Source organism: Filicampus tigris, chromosome 5, assembly GCF_054856515.1.
Source record: "Filicampus tigris isolate MCC_2025a chromosome 5, RoL_Ftig_1.0, whole genome shotgun sequence".
Taxonomy (NCBI): Eukaryota; Metazoa; Chordata; class Actinopteri; order Syngnathiformes; family Syngnathidae; genus Filicampus; species Filicampus tigris.
This window is the reverse complement of record NC_141221.1, coordinates 4,695,001-4,711,858: the sequence shown is the minus strand read 5'-3', so window position 1 is coordinate 4,711,858 and position 16,858 is coordinate 4,695,001. Positions and strand designations below refer to the sequence as shown.

The 16,858-nt window shown below is 41.1% G+C and overlaps 1 protein-coding gene across 3 annotated transcripts in view; it reads left to right on the top strand.

The window, feature by feature from the left end:
* Nucleotides 1-16,858, top strand: part of pcsk5b (proprotein convertase subtilisin/kexin type 5b) — a 100,996-nt gene that overhangs the window by 3,949 nt on the left and 80,189 nt on the right. Inside the window, exons 1-2 of one of the 3 annotated variants that reach the window (XM_086029917.1) lie at nt 2,428-2,989; nt 15,178-15,282. In XM_086029917.1, the coding sequence (XP_085886043.1) occupies nt 2,825-2,989; nt 15,178-15,282 (270 nt within the window). In that variant the 5' untranslated portion in view covers nt 2,428-2,824. Of the gene's footprint in view, nt 1-2,427; nt 2,990-15,177; nt 15,283-16,858 lie in introns of those variants that run through there. The other 2 variants (XM_086029919.1, XM_086029918.1) reach the window with 2 other exon arrangements.

The following is a 16,858-nucleotide window of genomic DNA, read 5'->3' as shown; positions in this document are numbered from 1 at the left end:
CAGAAACTTCCCGCGACCCTGTACAGGATAAGCGGTTTGGAATATGACATGACATGTACATCGAATAGCTTTCCCAAATTTATCGGGGTGGCTCATTTTTTTTCCCTGTAACTCATTGATATGGTTGTTTGTCTTCGATTCGCACTTCCAATTCCATCTCTTTAAATTTCATTATGCGCTTGCAATGCTTGGCGATATTTTCCACGGTGAAAACCATCAGAGCTACCAAAAGCGCACAATCTTCTTTTAAATATGACTTTTTCAAAATGTTGCCGAAAGGTTTAAATCTGCTACTGTTGAGTGAGAGAACACACACTTTAAATCAGGCCCTAAGTAACAAAATAACTGATTGAATGACTAAGTGATTAACAAATTAGCAACCAGAACAACAACTGGTAACTGATTGACTAACTGATGGAATAGTTATCAAACCAACAAACCGACTGTCTCCCTGACTGACTAACTCACGGACTAAATGGCTGACGAGTGACAAACTAACTGACCGACTGATTGATTGAGGGACTTCACAGATTGACTGTGGCAGTCTGACTACCGTCCAAACATAGCCTCTTGCCGTGCAAGATTTGAACCGCTAGTGCCAACCATATCCAGCAGATGTCTCTGTTTTTTTCCTTTCTTTCCAATACGGTACTGTATTGCGCACTGGTGTAGTGTTACATGTTGCTGGCTTTTGTGCAGATGATGGTGGTGGTGGGTCAATTTCCGGCCAGTGCGCCAATTGTCAACCATTGTTGGTCCCAAGCCTGACTGAATGAAAAAAATGTGGATTTCGTCATCAGGAAGGGCATTCTGCAAACTGAAAGTTGCAACATAGAACTTTAGGCCTATATTTAATACCCGGGCAAGATCTGAGGTGGACCACCTCCTCGGAGACGCTGCTCTGGAGATTTCTGTATTTGAGGAGAACCCACTTCTCCGAAGGCATCTTCCTGCAGCGCTTCATCTTATAAAATGGAGTCTTACACTATTCTAACATTGTATACTGTTGTGTTGAATGTTGCCCACTTGTCATACATTGCAGCCTCGTCATCCTGGTAGGGGGGATTCCCCCATCTGCGGCCCCTTCTTAAGGTTTCTTATTTTTCGCCAAATGTTAGAATCAGGGATTGTTGTTGATATTTGTCAACTGTGGGCACGTGTAGCCCTTTGAGACTCTTTTGTGATTAAGAGCTGTAGAGATAAAATAAAAATTGACTTGACTTTACGGAGCAGTGACACACTGCCTGACTGACTCTCTTCTCGGGGCGCTGTAACATTACACCCGCTAGGTTGTCATTCCAACCGGGCATGTGTGGCACAAGCCTTTTTTTATTTTATTTTATGGGGGAGTTATGCATGAGCCTATGCTTGTCCTCGTTAGGGCCATGGGTAAGCTGGAGCCTATCTGTGTTGAATTTGGGCGAGAATCAAGGTAAATAAAATGTGATTGATTGATAAACCCTTGGACTGGTCGCTAGCTAATCACAGGGCAAACAGAAAAACACGCATTCTTAAGAACATTCACACCTTGGAACAATTAAGTCTTCAATGAAGCTAACATGCATTTTTTTTGAGTGTGTTTTACCACTTTGTCAAAACATTTAATTTTTCTGTTGCTGGCATATGGCCAGCATATGGTGATGTCATTTTCAGTCGACAGAAATGACAAAATGCCGCTCCCAGTGGTGGCTAAAAACAGGTGGATCAACTCTTATTCCACAAGCACGATATTTATCAGAATGCCTTGTTTCAACTAGTGGCCCTGCATAGAACATAGTCTTGAAAAAAAACAACTTTGGGTTGACTTCCGCTTTAAGTACAAATGAGACTTTATTTTACCACCTCTGGATGATTATCCATCCATTATGTATACCGCTTTTATCCTCGCGAGGGTCGAGGGGGTGCTGGAGCCTATCCCAGCTGTCTTCGGGCAGTAGGCGGGGTACTCCCTGAACTGGTTGCCAGCCAATCGCAGGGCACACAAAGACAAACAGACATTCACACTCACAATCACACCTAGGGGCAATTTAGAGTGTCCAATCAACCTACCATGCATGTTTTTGGAATGTGGGAAGAAACCGGAGTACCCGGAGAAAAGCCACGCAAGCACGGGGAGAACATGCAAACTCCACACAGGAAGGCCGGAGCCGGAATCAAACCCACAACCTTTGAACTGTGAGGTGGACATGCTAACCAGTCAACCACCTGAATGCCACCTGGATGATGATGATGATGATGATGATTATTATTATTATTATTATTATTATTATTATTATTGTTGTTATTATTATTATGATAAAGCGCTTCGAAGTTTTTATCCCTTGACAGCCCCCAAGCCTCTCTCCATTAAAAAGTGTCTGTCTTTAACACAGCTTTCTTTAAGACCCGGCGGCGCCGCGGTAGGAAACCTCCACCCTCTCCCCTCCGTCCCTCCCTCCCTTGGCTTGCCTTGGACTCTCCTCTCCAGTCTGGTGTTCCGCCGACCAGGCTGCTCCAGCTAGTTAGTCGTTCGTGAGGAGGCGCCGTGTGGACACTTATCTCCGTGGAGCCAACCGCTTCGGAGGAGCCTCCGTCTACGACCGCTACCACAGGAGTGAACTTCCAACTCTTCCATGTGGACATTATTAGAGCTTTGAGGTGAAAGGGGAACTTCCCACTACCACCACTACCCCTCCGTCCCTTCTTTGGTCCTTCTCTCTCTCCTTGTCCCGCTTCGGCTGTCCATGAGACCCGTGCTCGACCGAAGTTAGCTATTTTTATTTGGGAGGGGGGAAGAAAAGAAGAGGCGGAGGAGGAGGAGAAAAGAAAAGTTAGCGGGGGGAAGATGGTCCGCCTGCTGTGCGTCTTGGCGCTCAGCCTCGGCTTCCTCACGCCGCCGCCGCCGTGCCACGCTCGGATTTACACCAACCACTGGGCGGTCAGGATAGCCGGCGGGGCCGCGGTGGCTGAGCGGATAGCGGAGAAGTACGGCTACAGGAACATGGGACAGGTAGGCGACATTCCTCTCCTATCCTTCGGTCGTACCAAGTTGTCAAAGTGTCACGGAGGCGAAGCCGACAAACCAAAACTCGTCCAAATGTTGTTGGAACCGACCAAAACTCCGCTCTGAGGAGCGCCGTGGTGGGACGGAGCCAGACCGCACAACAGGTGCTTCAGCCTCGCCGGGCCGGGAGAATTCAGATGTGCTTGGTGGCCCTTTTCGCAAACCGGTGTGATGCCTATTGGCCAAAGCTTCTTGAAACACATAGAGGAAAACCCAAAACAAACCCATTGTATTTTCAAACCAAGGATAGTATCCCGCACGTGTCAAGCAAAGTGCTCGAAACAGAGCAGAATAAGCAATTACAGTTGGTGATTTGAGGATAAATGGGTGCACTACTTGGCAGTGACCAACATAGGCGCTCTTGAGTCACCCAAATCTAGTTTGCTAGATGAAGAACAACAACACAAATCCGGTGAGCCACGAGCGTTTTAAAACCATACGAGTGACCTCTCACGGCTGTGGGAAGCCATCCTGTGTTGCCACTGTTACCTTATAAGAGAAATTTTATAATCGCATGCTTAGCGATGGAATGTCCATGTAGAGATTCTACCAGACCTATTGGTAAAACCTTACGCTGCACACTGTAGCATTTTTGCTGTGGAGACAGAAAATATGTGAAAATGCTGCAGAGAAATCAGTATATTCAAGCTAGGTGCACTTGTGGCAAGGCAAGATGGCCGCCAGTAGATTCAGATCTCGCTACAGTGTGTAGGCTGCATGACAGGTCCAGATTATTTTAAAATGTCCATGAGTTGAGCTGCATCTACGCTTTGGCCACTCCACAATTAGCGTTGAGCTTCTTGTCCAAGCTAAAATGTTGTCTCATTAAAAAAAAAATAAAAAGCAGCAATCTTACAAGAATACAGTGGTACCTTAACTTATGAATGCACAACCTCTCAGGTATGATCCGACACTCGTTACTTTTTTTGCTTTGTGTTGAAAGCCAAAGTTTGAAGTACGCGCAAGCTTTAGACACAATCGTTAGTTGGCGGCAGATAATGCCACATCGTCTGCCCAACATCCAGTATTTTACTCAGAAAAATAATATACAAGTAAACGGAGTTACAAGTTCTGTCACAGAATGAATCACAACTGTAGTTTTGCTCTTATAAAATACATTATATTTTTGTTTTTCATGAAATGTTTTCATTTAAACATTTTCAAAATAATGTGGAAAATGTCATAAAATTTTTTTTTGAAAATCATATATATTTTTTGATCGAAAATAAGACAGAATTTTTCAAGGTAAAAAAATAGTATTTTTTTCGAGATTTTTTGTATTTTAAGTCGAATTTTACTTGGGGGGGAGAATAAACGTATACTTTAACTTAGTTGTATTATTTTTGAGGGGGGAAGTATATATATAATTTTTTTAAAAAAGATAAATATCGTTTTTTTTCTTGATTTTTAATGATAAGTAAATATTGAATTTTACATTCATTATATCCTTTATTGATTTACAGATTTCAAAGATGTTTATTCTATTTCTAAATTAATATAATCTTTTAAACTATAATCTCAATTTTTTTATTTTAGTTAAGACTGGATGGTTTTAGCCATGCAGTGCACTTAATTTTGCCTCAATCTCTTCAACACGCAACCGACTGAGACCTAACGATAGATTCATTGAATTTTTTTTTTTGGCCACCTTACTTATTGACTTCGAAATCTATTTTAGACATAGCCACATTTGATTTCTTAAATTGGACAAAGTGGCTTCAAAATGGGGGCTAAAAGGTTTTAAACGTGACTCCCTTCAGCCTGCTTGAGCTGGCCTAAAATGCACGGTTTGCTCTCATTCCTAAGTGGGTCATTATTTCCAAAGAGATGGCCACGTTCACACTTTTCAAGGTTAATTTGGAAACAGTCCTTCAGTGCATTCCCTCCGCCTTGTTGACTATTGTTAGTAAAGACCACAGTGAGGCATACATCCATAAACAAGAGCTTGGCATCGACAGTGGAAGTGGTGTTGGGTTGGTGGTGGGGGTGGTGGGGGGGGGGGTTACGTGTTTGGACACAGTTAAAGAGCCTTTCGTGCGGGGTGGGGGAAAAGATATACACCCCTCCAGCGTGGACCTCACACATTCTCCTCCTCACACCAAAATATAGTTCAAGCCCGCACTTGCCGGCATGAAGGGGGGGTGGGGTGGGTCGGGGGGCGGCATTCTGACAGGTTGTTGTGGGGTAGCCTAGTCAACAGCCATTGAACCCCCACTCATTGCCTCCGCTCTTCCACTATCCCCGCCTCGCCCAGCCCGCCCGCCCGCTACACTCCCCAGAGAGAAGAGTCTTATGGCCTCGTTTATTCGGCTCTTTGACGGGAACTAAACGTGCAGAGCCCCCCCCCCCCCCCCCCGCCCCCCGACCTCACCACTCACTCACCCATACCCTCGTTCATTTTCTATACCAGCTCACCATAGGAATTCCCCTGTGGAGTGTACCCCCAATCACCACCCCCAATCCATTGGCCCTCATTTCCATGTCAATATGCTGTGTTCATTGGACGTCAACACCTCATAGATGAGCATTTTACTTCACTTCCTGGTGTGGGAGTTCTGCATGTGTGTGTGAGTGTTTGTGGGGGTGGGTGGGGGGGGGGGGGGGGGGTTCTAAGAGGTCTTACTCTTAAGGCCTAATAAGTTGTATTTTGAGTCCTACCCGCATGGAATCCTTCACTATTGGGGCAGCACTAATGTATCACGATTTTAGATGTATCAGTCGAGGTTGTCAGCCATGTTTTTTTTTTTTTTTTTAAACGTTCAAGTGGGGAACATTCTTGCCAGCAGTAAGGAATGCAGAATTTAGGGCCCCGCCACAAAAAAGAAAAACAATTCGACAGGTTGCAGAGAAATGACAATACAGTAAATGCTGAAAACAAACAATTATCCTATGAGAATTAAGTTATATTTTTTGAGGAAAAAGCCATACCCGTACGAGTATAGTGTCATAGTCATCAAGGGAAAATGTTGTATTTTTTTCTCCAAGATAAACAAATGTGTAATGCTTTTTAGAAAAAAGTATTTTTTCAAAGAAAGAAAAATCCAAGGAAAATGTTTGTAATCTTGTAAGAATATAATTTTTTCACATTATTTTTTTCTGTAAAAGACTAAAATAAATGTTTTATTTATATACATTATACATATATTTTTTAATATAATAAAGTACAGTTACCCCTCGTTTATTGCAGTTAATGGGGACCAGATCCCCCCGCAATAGGTGAAAAACTGAATTAGAGGTTGACTTATTATTATTATTATTATTATTATTATTATTAAATGTTATATTTATTTTAAAGTTTTATTTTGGGGGGATTTGCACTTTTATTATGCCTCTGCGAACCCCTCGACATGGTTCCCACCCTTCTAAATATTGTTCCACAAATTTAACTTTAAAAATGCAAAATGCCGAATAAATACCAAGCTGCATGCAGGGTTTGAGTGAGAACGTGCCCTACAAACACGACAGAGCAAAGTGAAAAGTGAAAGTGTCATTACATCTGCTGCTGTTGTTGTTGCTGCCGCTTCTTCTTCGTTGTCGTCATCTTCTCTCTTTCCTTTTGTTTTGAAACAAAGAAGCAGCATGGTCGCCCGAATCAATCATGGCTTAAGTTTCTCTTTGCACAATAAAATCAACAACGTCCTATGGCTGTCAAGAAGGGGTCAACTGTCAACTGTACATTAATGAGAAATCAAATGAACTTTTTAGATTTTGGCAAATGGCTGCAATGACACAGAAAGTGAAAAATTTCAAGAGGTCTGAATACTTTCCGTACCCACTGTTTATCGCCCACCCCTAGGCAGTAGACGTAAAAGACTCCACACTTTAATGCTGACAGCCCGACACAGTTGCCATGCCTAACTGATGAGTTTTTAACAAACCAGGCTTACTCAAGTGTGTTTCATCCAGCAAAATCTCTACTGTGCTTCTGACATTACTTTGTCTCATAGACCAAAATCTATTGGGAGAGATTTTTTGTCTAAAATCTCTTTAATCTTTCTAGAGAGGAAAATAGTGTTCTGCTGTTCATTGCTAAGTGGAAATGTGTATTTTTGTCTTTATATTATTCCTTTACCCAAGCAAAAAAAAACATTTATTATTTGTATCTGAATACCCGATTATTCAATAGAATTTTCAGTAGGATATCTGAATACCAAAATATTTGATAACTGCAGCCCTGATATCAACAAAACTGGATCAATAGCAAGAATACACCAACATTGGTCATACACGTTTACCAGAACTCTACAATGTTGTTGCTACTATTTTTTTCTTCGAATGAAGTAGGGGTGGGCGATATGACGATATTGGATCGTTAAGCGGTTTAACGTGTTCACGATCTCATAAAGCCGAAAGATCGTTTGATCGTCTACATGGCACGTTCTAAACAGTTTAGCCCTATGGCGGCGCAAAGCCGCTGACGCGTATACCCGACCAAACAATCACAGCACGCACACTGCACCGTACGTGACACTCCCCGCCTCCCTGTTTGTTTGGATAGCGCGGAGCTATAGCGGAAAGTCAACACAAAACAGAGTTGGTCCCGAAAAGAAACTCCACATCCACAGTGTCGATTTGGTCTGGCTTTTCCTCAGAGGAGAAAGCGCAAAACAGTTGTTTGCAAAGTTTGCAGAGACTCTGTTCAGACGTCAGCGCCGACAACCAAAGCAAACGGAGATCAGACCATTGGTATCCGGAGGCAGCCGCTAGCTCCAAGCTAACGCAACCCACGGTAACACAGGCATTTAACAAGAGCACTCCATAATAAAACAAGCAAGCACTGTAAAGACGTAACTGAGGCAGTGACTTATTACCTTGCTGAAGACATGATTCCCATTAAAACAGTGGAAAATGAGGGCTTTAAAAGACCCTTCAAAGTACTAGACCTGCGTTACCAGCTGTGTTTTTATGTTTACATTGTTACCTTTTATGTTTACATTCAAGTCTTTTTCACTTTTTTTTTTTTTTTTTTTTAAGAATTACCTTATGAGAATAGAGTTGTACTTTTTTTGGTCTTTTTTTTCAGAACAAGTTATATATTTTCAAAACAGTTTTTTATTTTATCTTATAACAAATATTTTTTCAAGCTTATGTAATTTTTTTAGGAATATCTTTTGATTTTTTGATTTTTTTATTCATGACTATTCTGGAAGCTAAAAATTAATTTTCAAGGATTTCAAATACTGTTTTAAATATAATTTTTTTTCTTCATAAAAAAAGTTGTATTTTGTCCAAAAAATGGCCCAAACTTGAATAAGATCAAATTGAGAGTCTAGCCTGTTTATTTTTCGTGTAACTGCTCTGTAGAAACAGCACTGACACGGAATGGGGAAGCTAGTCAGTCATCTAGCAAATATGCTGCTTAGGAGGTAGTATAACTATGCTTATTGTGTGGACCAAGGTATGTAAGGTTTAACACCTGAAGGTCACTAGAGTTAACCTGAGATGCTCACTGAACTGAGGTCTCGAAGAGCAGATCTTGAAGTTGTGCTGGGAACCAAAATGTGAGTGATGTGGTTGCGCTTGTGGGATCTGGGTAGGAAATGGTGACAGAAGGATAATGACTGCATTGTCTCTGCAGGCATATCTGATTCCAATCGAATTTCTCCTTGAATCCGATTTTTAGCGCTGACTGTCCACTCTGTTTTTAGCAAGTGTTCAAACGAAATCTGTCCCTGTTCGGAATGGGCCACATTATTGAGACATCTGACGGGTTGCTATAGCAACGACAGAACGGAGGCGTCGTCCAGCACGTGTAGTGTTTACAATTATGTCATATAATTGCGACAGCAGCAACAAGAGCAAATACATGCTCTCGAGCTTTGCTTTGCTTTGCTGTGTATCTCCCCACAGACTAATAAGACAATGCATTTCCTCCTCTGTCCAGGGACTGCTGTTTTCAATTGCTTTGGTGTGTTCCGTTTTTTTACTGCTCCGCACTTTGATTGGTGCAATGGGACCCAGGTCTGGCGCATTGGTTCTCGTGTCGCATAGAGTGACGTCACAGACAGTAAAAAACGATTGGTGTGTGCTTTGTGACGGTTCAGACTACAAAAGAGCCATCCGATTTCAACATGGATGGGCTAGAAATCTGATTTTGGCTGACAGTCTGAACAAGGCCAAAATAACCTCCATGACAAGACTTGTAAGAGGGGTAGCACACACAATGTGGCATCTGAAGAATAAGGGATGACAGATAGATGGATGAAAGGAGTTGGCATCCAGAGAGCGAGCACCTTGTTGGGGAATTCTGGGTAATCCTCTTAAGCATGGAGCCCCCTTCCCAGACTAAGACAGTGGATCAAATGGGGTCTAAATCAGCTGACAAGGTCACAGGCACAATGTATCTTCAAAGGGTTGTTTTTGAAGTGCTTGGGGATAGGTGGGGGTCTTGGGTAATTAGGGTGTGTGGTGGCCAGTTCATGGACAAGTAAACCATGGTTTTAGTTGTTTTCCAAGTCTTTTTATCAATTAGATTTGGTGGTTTGTTATGCCTGCTCTTCATTACTTTGTTACTGTTAGTGTAATATTGGCGATCATTAAAGATAAAAAGGACCGGAGAAAGTTCCCTTAAAACATTTCATGCTCCTGGCACTCGAGTGGTTTTTGATAATAGAGCGGTGTGTCCCAATCTTTATTGAGCTAAGGCACATACTGCATTTTACATTTGAAAACTCTCGCACGCTACAAAAGTGTCACACAAAGTACGCATAACGGTACCTTGACCTATGAGTTTTATTAATACCGTGACAAGTTCGTAACTCAATTTACTTGTACAGTATATCAAAACAATTTTCCCCACTGAATTGAATTGAAATGCCATTAATCTGTTCCAGCTCTTTTTAATAACGAAAAATAGCACTACCGTGAAGTATGGACACAAATTTATTTACTTCAAAATAACAGGAAGTGCAGTAAATTGCAATTTTCTCTCGTCTTTTCTCTCATAATTTAGGAAATATTTTATGCAGTAAACGCAACAAAATGGGTAAAAGAGACACAAAAATACAACCCAATGCAAAGATTCAACAGAAAAATACCATTCAAAATATTTTGTTGTACAACCAGTTTTAAAGGAACTTATACCGTTGTTGTGTTTGTAATGTACAATCTTGTACACATCCGTGTTCCTCTAGCAGTGCCATAAACCAGTATTTGCTGGTGATGTGAACATACTAGTGCAAAGTGGTACCTCTGATGCAGTACTTGATGCGCTGTACAACACGATGCCAGCAGCGTGATTGTAAGTTTTTTTTTAGCGCCCTTGATTAGCGATTAAATGTTATTTCAGTTGTTCAAGTTGGTAACAACAGAGTCATGTCAGCCGTTACGCCATGACATGCTGCAGGTGGCTACTTCAAAATATAAGTATACGTTGTATTATTTGTTAAAATAAGGTTTATTAGGAAGTTGGCCTTACCGCATTGGTGGTGTGTTACTGTCATGCAAAGCGTGTTGCAGTTGTTGCTGTGTTTAGCTTGATGCTACTTCTTGGCAGTGTACACGTAAATAAGCGTGTACTTGAGGCAGAAAAAAAATGCCTCGAACATTTTCTTAATCGAGGGATCCGATTTACTCGAGGACTCGTTTCAGGTCTAATGCAGTGCTTTGTTTGTGTCTTTCTTTAATAGCTGTCTCGTTTGTGTGTAACTTTAGTAAACTCTTTTTTTTGTTTAGCACTAGCAAACAGTCGGGGTTCTTTAGTTGAGGTATAGTGTTGTCTTGTGTCCTTGCTCCCTTCTTTTGAAAAGAAATATGTTTACAATATCTGAGTAACCGTAGGTTTTAATAAGTGTTCAGGACTTGGTGGAAATCATCGACTGTGTTTGCGCATCAGAGAAGGAGAGTGTGCCTTGTCTTTTTGCCAGGACTCACATTAGATCAAGAAAATGGTGTCTTCCAGGTCAAATAGGAAGCATATTATACTGTATGTTCACCCAATTCAAATCCAAACCTATCCGCCAAGTTTGCTTAGAGACGCTATCAGTCATGAAAGAGAGTCACCGCTATGATGCCGACCTCAAAAGTACAAAAACAACAGTATTTTGTTCCCCACAAGAAGCAGTGATAGTTTGGTTGACGTGTACGAGGAGTTAGTAAATCTGTGTTCTGTTCTCTGAAAACATAGATACATTCAATGTTTAATAGGAGGGATGTCCCAATCCCGTATCGGATTAGGACTCTTAGATCCTCAAAATCAGGGGACTCGGAATCGGGTACAAAACAATGTCATTGGGACATTAACAGAAGAGAAACGGCTGTTATGACAGAATGCGGACTTGCTATGCAGAGGGGATGACTGCCCCTTACTGCATTATGTTCCAGGGGTGTCGAACTGCGGTCCTCGAGGGCCGCTGTCCTGCCTGTTTTCCCATCCCTCCCTGCTGCAACACACCTGTTTCAAATGATCAGCTCATCAGCAAGTTCTGCAGGAGCGTGATCCTGAATCGTTTGAATCAGGTGTGTTGGATGAGGAAACCTCTAAGACATGCAATGCAGGAGGGCGGGCCCTGAGGGCTGGAGTTTGACACCCCTGTTAAGAGGCCTATTCATTTGGAGATTTCAAATGACATGCATGAAAACATAATATACAGTAATATTGACTTACACTAAGAGTGCAGTTTTGTGCCATCTCTGAAAGTGAGTTTTTATGCAAGAGAACCCTTTACACGGGGGAAAAAAAAATCCCATTGTGGTTATTTTTTTGTTTCTCCTTCAAACCCTTTGTTGTTGAAGAGTGGATCTTTTAAATCTAATAGAACATTAAAATGTATGGATACAGAATGACATAGGCACATATTTTGTCCCTATTTAAAGTGGCTTTTTGTCATACTGGTTAGGAAGTGCAAATGGTGGCCCCCTCCAGCACTTAAGTTGCCCATGCCGTGTCTAACAGATGGATTGACCATAAATCAATCAGTCATGCCTGAAGAGTGACGAACAAGGATGCCGTAATACAAAGGCGACGGTTGTTGTGTTCCATCTCGGATGATACATTAGTGTTGCAACAGAGCTAACTAACCCAGTACCCAACCCCACACATCAAATAAATGTTTTAAATGACAGAAGATTATGTTGTACGGTAGATGTTCTTATATCACACTATGTTAAATATCGGAGCGTTTCACAGCTTCGCTGTGTGCTATACTACACAAACAAAATAAAACATAAAACAATGCAAAGAAATGAACTGGTTTCATAAAGTGTATTATTGTACATACTGTACTGTAATATTCAGTTTAAGCGTCTGGGTGTGGGTTGTGGCCTACAGCAGCTCCTTGTGAGTCATCTCATTTTGCATTTGTGTGCTTGGCTAAACGTTTCATCAGTGGCGAAAAGTGCATTGGCGACAGTGGATCCCTTGCCCAAATGCAACGGCATGGCAGTACATGTACCTTAATTGCTCCATTTGTTTTTTTTCCCATTTCGCTGGAGCTGCATTGTAGCTGAAACTCCAACCAACCAAAATACTGTAGTTGAAAACATAACCTTCTCGGTGTAGGTAAAGGAAATGTGCCATATACTGTACACACAATATAGACAGTGTAGCTGTGACTGTTTGTTCATGTCAAATGGACACGGTTGCATGTAAAGGCAGACTCTGTGTTTAGTGTCAGCGCACTAGTTCAGGCAAATCCCCGACTTGTTCCTCCAGCTCGGAAAGCCTCATTTAAATACACCCAGTGGGAGGTAAAACAAAAAATAGAGATCTTTTTTGCAATTACGGGATTATGATCAAAGTGATGCATACTCCAGTATCAGCACGGCAGCACGACAGCACGCCATTGACTACCCAGTGGTGGTAGTTGCAACATGGTTCCAAGTAAGCAAAGAGTCAGGCTTTGCCTCTGTGGCTCAGTGCAAAAACACTTTGAGAGATAAACAGCTCCAAATGGCTTCAACTTGAAGCTATTATTGGAGGATTTGAGTAAGACCTACTGTTAGACTTTTCTTTAGTTTGGGGACACTGCGCTCCTGAAGTGTGGAGTAAATTGAAATTTGACTCACTATTTTTAGAATATAGAAATCACGTGTTCCAAAGTCAAACAGCGACCGCCATTAAAAGGCAAGTCAACCCAAACATATTTTTTGCCAGAATATGTCCTATTCAGGCCCGCTAGTCTAAACACGGCATTCTGATCAATATTGCGTTTGTGAAATATGAGAAATCCATCCGTTTTTAGCTAGCTCAGGGGGCAGCCACTTAGTCACTTTTCACACAGTCGACTAAAGATGACATCAAAGTTGCTCAGGGCTCAGATAATGAACGATCATGGCTCAGCTTCAGAAAACAGGTGATGGTTTTTTTTTTTTTTTTTTACATTAATTTTTTTTTTTTTTGGCCAAACAATTGAAATTCCTAGGATTTTTGCAGCTCTTGGTTGATTTAAAAACGTATGTGCCCCACGAGCCCAAGGATGATCTACTGGATTGTGTGGGCTGGCCATGGATCAGTGACACACCACGGGAGCCTTGGCAGCCATGACGCTCTGATCATGTGAGGGATTGTGTGGTCTTTATCAATTATTAAAACTAATCACCTTCAGAGCAGCTGGCCTCCACTTCACATCGTCCCTTCAACTCTTCGCTTTTTTTCTAAGAATTCAAAATGTGTTCATTCAATAAATAAAATATAATTTTCTGAAAAATGGATTGCATGGATTTCATAAGCAACACTATTTTACAAATGCAAAGATATATATTATATATACACATACACATCTTCATTTTACATGTCAAAAAGTCTTTGCTGCTCTGTGTTTTCTTTTCTGTGGAAAACGGGTTGAAATTGCTGTTTTGAGTGTAAAAGGTTGCAGAATCCTGGTCTATATGCCAATTTGAGTGAGTGATTTAAGAAGTGCAGTCTACGTTTACATATCATGTTTCATGAAATGACATGTATGAAGATAACAGGCGGGCGAGCAAAGAAAGACTAAAATATAAAACAGTGTTCTGTAACTTGCGGTCCCACAGACGCAATGACATGGGGCCCCATATGGTTTTTATTTCACCGATCACCACGCTGTGCACTATGTGTGTCTGTTGTTTTTGTTTGATATTTTTTCTTTGTTTGGCGGCGTGTCTGCTCGTGTGGCGCCCGCGTGTGACGTGCGATTACGTTCTCGATGCTGATTGGCTGTTGCCAACGAGGGACGGACCGGGACCACGCGTGTCTATTAAATATGATGGACGGTGGCGGTTAGGCGATGATCAGATCTGGTAATCTGCGCTTGAGTTTGTGCCTTTACAGTATAGTATATTTGTACTTATGTTTACGCCACATCTGTGTGGCTGAATTATATTGTCGTGGTGAATGCTTACCAAATTGCACATCAAAATATTTAGTAAGTTTATACCTCTAATTGTAGTAGAAAGGCTGACTTTCAAATTAATGAATGCTTCATTTGCCTTTACCTCAGTATTGTATAATGCATAACAGATCTGACCTGTTGAAAAATACATTAGAAAAGGACCGAGAGAAAAAATTTTTTGGAAAAAAAAAAATCATCCCAATTCGTTTATTTTCCATAATTGTTCAGCCCGACTGAGCACCGAGCATCATGACACTCATTTTTTAAAAACTAGCTCTGAGCTCATTGGTTTGGGCGACCTGTCACAACTTGCATGTGTAAAATAATTGATTCAACAAATTCTGGGTCAGTGTGTAGCGCTGTAAAAAAACAACAAAAAAAAACCCCACCATGTTGGCAATCACATGATTGTGTTGTCTGGAATCGTGATTTCAATCCAAAAACAATACATCGTTCAGTCTTAATACATAGTGTAAGTATTTTAATTCACAGAATCTGTTGTTCTCATACGTACGTTAAAAAAATGTAATTACCAAAACAGCAGAACCTACTGAAGGACAGTACGGTACATAAACACTAACACAATGTCCACAATGTTGTGTTTGTATACGTGTGTGTGTGTGTTTGATTGTATGTGTGTGTGTGTTTGTTCGCACGTGTGATCCTGCACACGCGCAAGCTTATGCCCGCCTGTCTGCGCATGGCCATGTTTCTTTTCCAGGAATTTACTTCTCCCACGAGACAACCATGGTTCTTGTTGATCTCAGAATTTCTCTGGGACTGTCATTTTTATTTGGTTTTAAGTGTTATTTTGTCCTTTTACAGATTGGGGATTTGAAAGACCACTACCACTTTTTCCACAGTCGGACCATTAAGAGGTCCACTTTGTCCAGTCGCGGTCGCCACAGTTTCATCTCCATGGAGCCCAAGGTAAACACATTGTCAATCTCTGAACCCTCTCAACTGCTCTTTTCCCGCCTGTGTTGTACTTGACGCAGATGAGAGTTGTGCCTTGGCGGGGTTGTTGCAAATTTACATGTTGCTTACCTCTTCTTTAGACGGCAAAACTCTCTCTGCTACTCTGTCAAATAATGCCCTCCTTTTAGTCCCAAGACAATAAGATTGCACACAAATCTGTAAAGTAACAACATCAATATGACTGACTGCTTAAGTGAGTTACTGTATCTAGGTTTGATTTAACAACAAAATACAGATAAACACAGAGCTCGGCATCATTCATCAGTCTGTAACTTCTGGCCGGTATTTCCGGCCGATCCACATGGTCCCAGTCCGTCCCTCGCCGGCGACAGCCAATTGGCGTCGAGACCATAATTTTTCACATCACACGCGGGCGCCGCACAAGCTGACATGCCGCCAATATCAAAAAATATCAAATGAAAACAACAGATACACGCACAGCGTGGTGATCGGTGAAGTTGAAACAAAACGAGGAATTGCATCTGTGGTCCCGAAAGGTATACAACACTGTTTTATTTTGTATTTTTTCTTTGTTTCGCTGCGTGCGGGGTTGGGCACCTGCGTGTGACATGGTACCGGTAAAGTCCGTTCTCAACGCTGTTTGACTGACTCGAACTGACCGGGCGGGTCTGAAATATAGACGGTAACTCAGATTGACTAAAGCATAGACGATTGCCCATAGACGATCTGGCTAAAAATGCACAAATATTCAGAAAATAGATGGGTTAGAAATAAAATGCAGAATTACAAACAATGCCCACCCAACCCCAACCGCAATATTACATTTAACTAATAAATAATAAATTAAAATTGACTAACTATTAGACCAAACTATGAAAACGACACAAAATAATAAGGAAATATTAAAGCGGAAGTCAAGTATAACGATCAATCACGGCTCAACTGCTTTCTGTATTTGGTAATGTGACCTTTGCAAGTTGAGCCCTTAGGCACTGTCATTTGTCATTTTCTGTCGAGAGCAAGTGGCAAAATGGTTGCCCCCTGAGATATATAAAACCTAATTAGGCTTCATATTCCATAAAGGCAATATTAATCTGAATACCGTGTCTAGAGTAGTGGGGCCGCATAGAACATTGTAGAGAACAATTTTGACTTGACTTCCCCTTTGAAAAGATACAAAATTATAAATGAAACAAAAAAATAAAATATACAAAATTTTAGAACAAAAATGCACAAATATTAGAAAACAAAATACACAAATAATATAAAATATCCTAAATATTAGAGAGTAATACATACGGCAATATTACACACACACAAAAATATTTGAAAAATAAAGGTAAATGTTGGATGACAAATAACAAATATCAGATGATTATTTGACAAAAAAAATACACAAATGTTAAATGTAAAAAATGCACACACATTATAGAAAGTTATTTGAAATATTACATTTAACTCATTCACTGCCATTCACATATTTGTCTTTTCACAGTCCAGCCATTCAATCCCAGGAACGTATTTATGTTTTTTTTCAAAATTTTTCAAACATTAGGGTAAAAGAGGG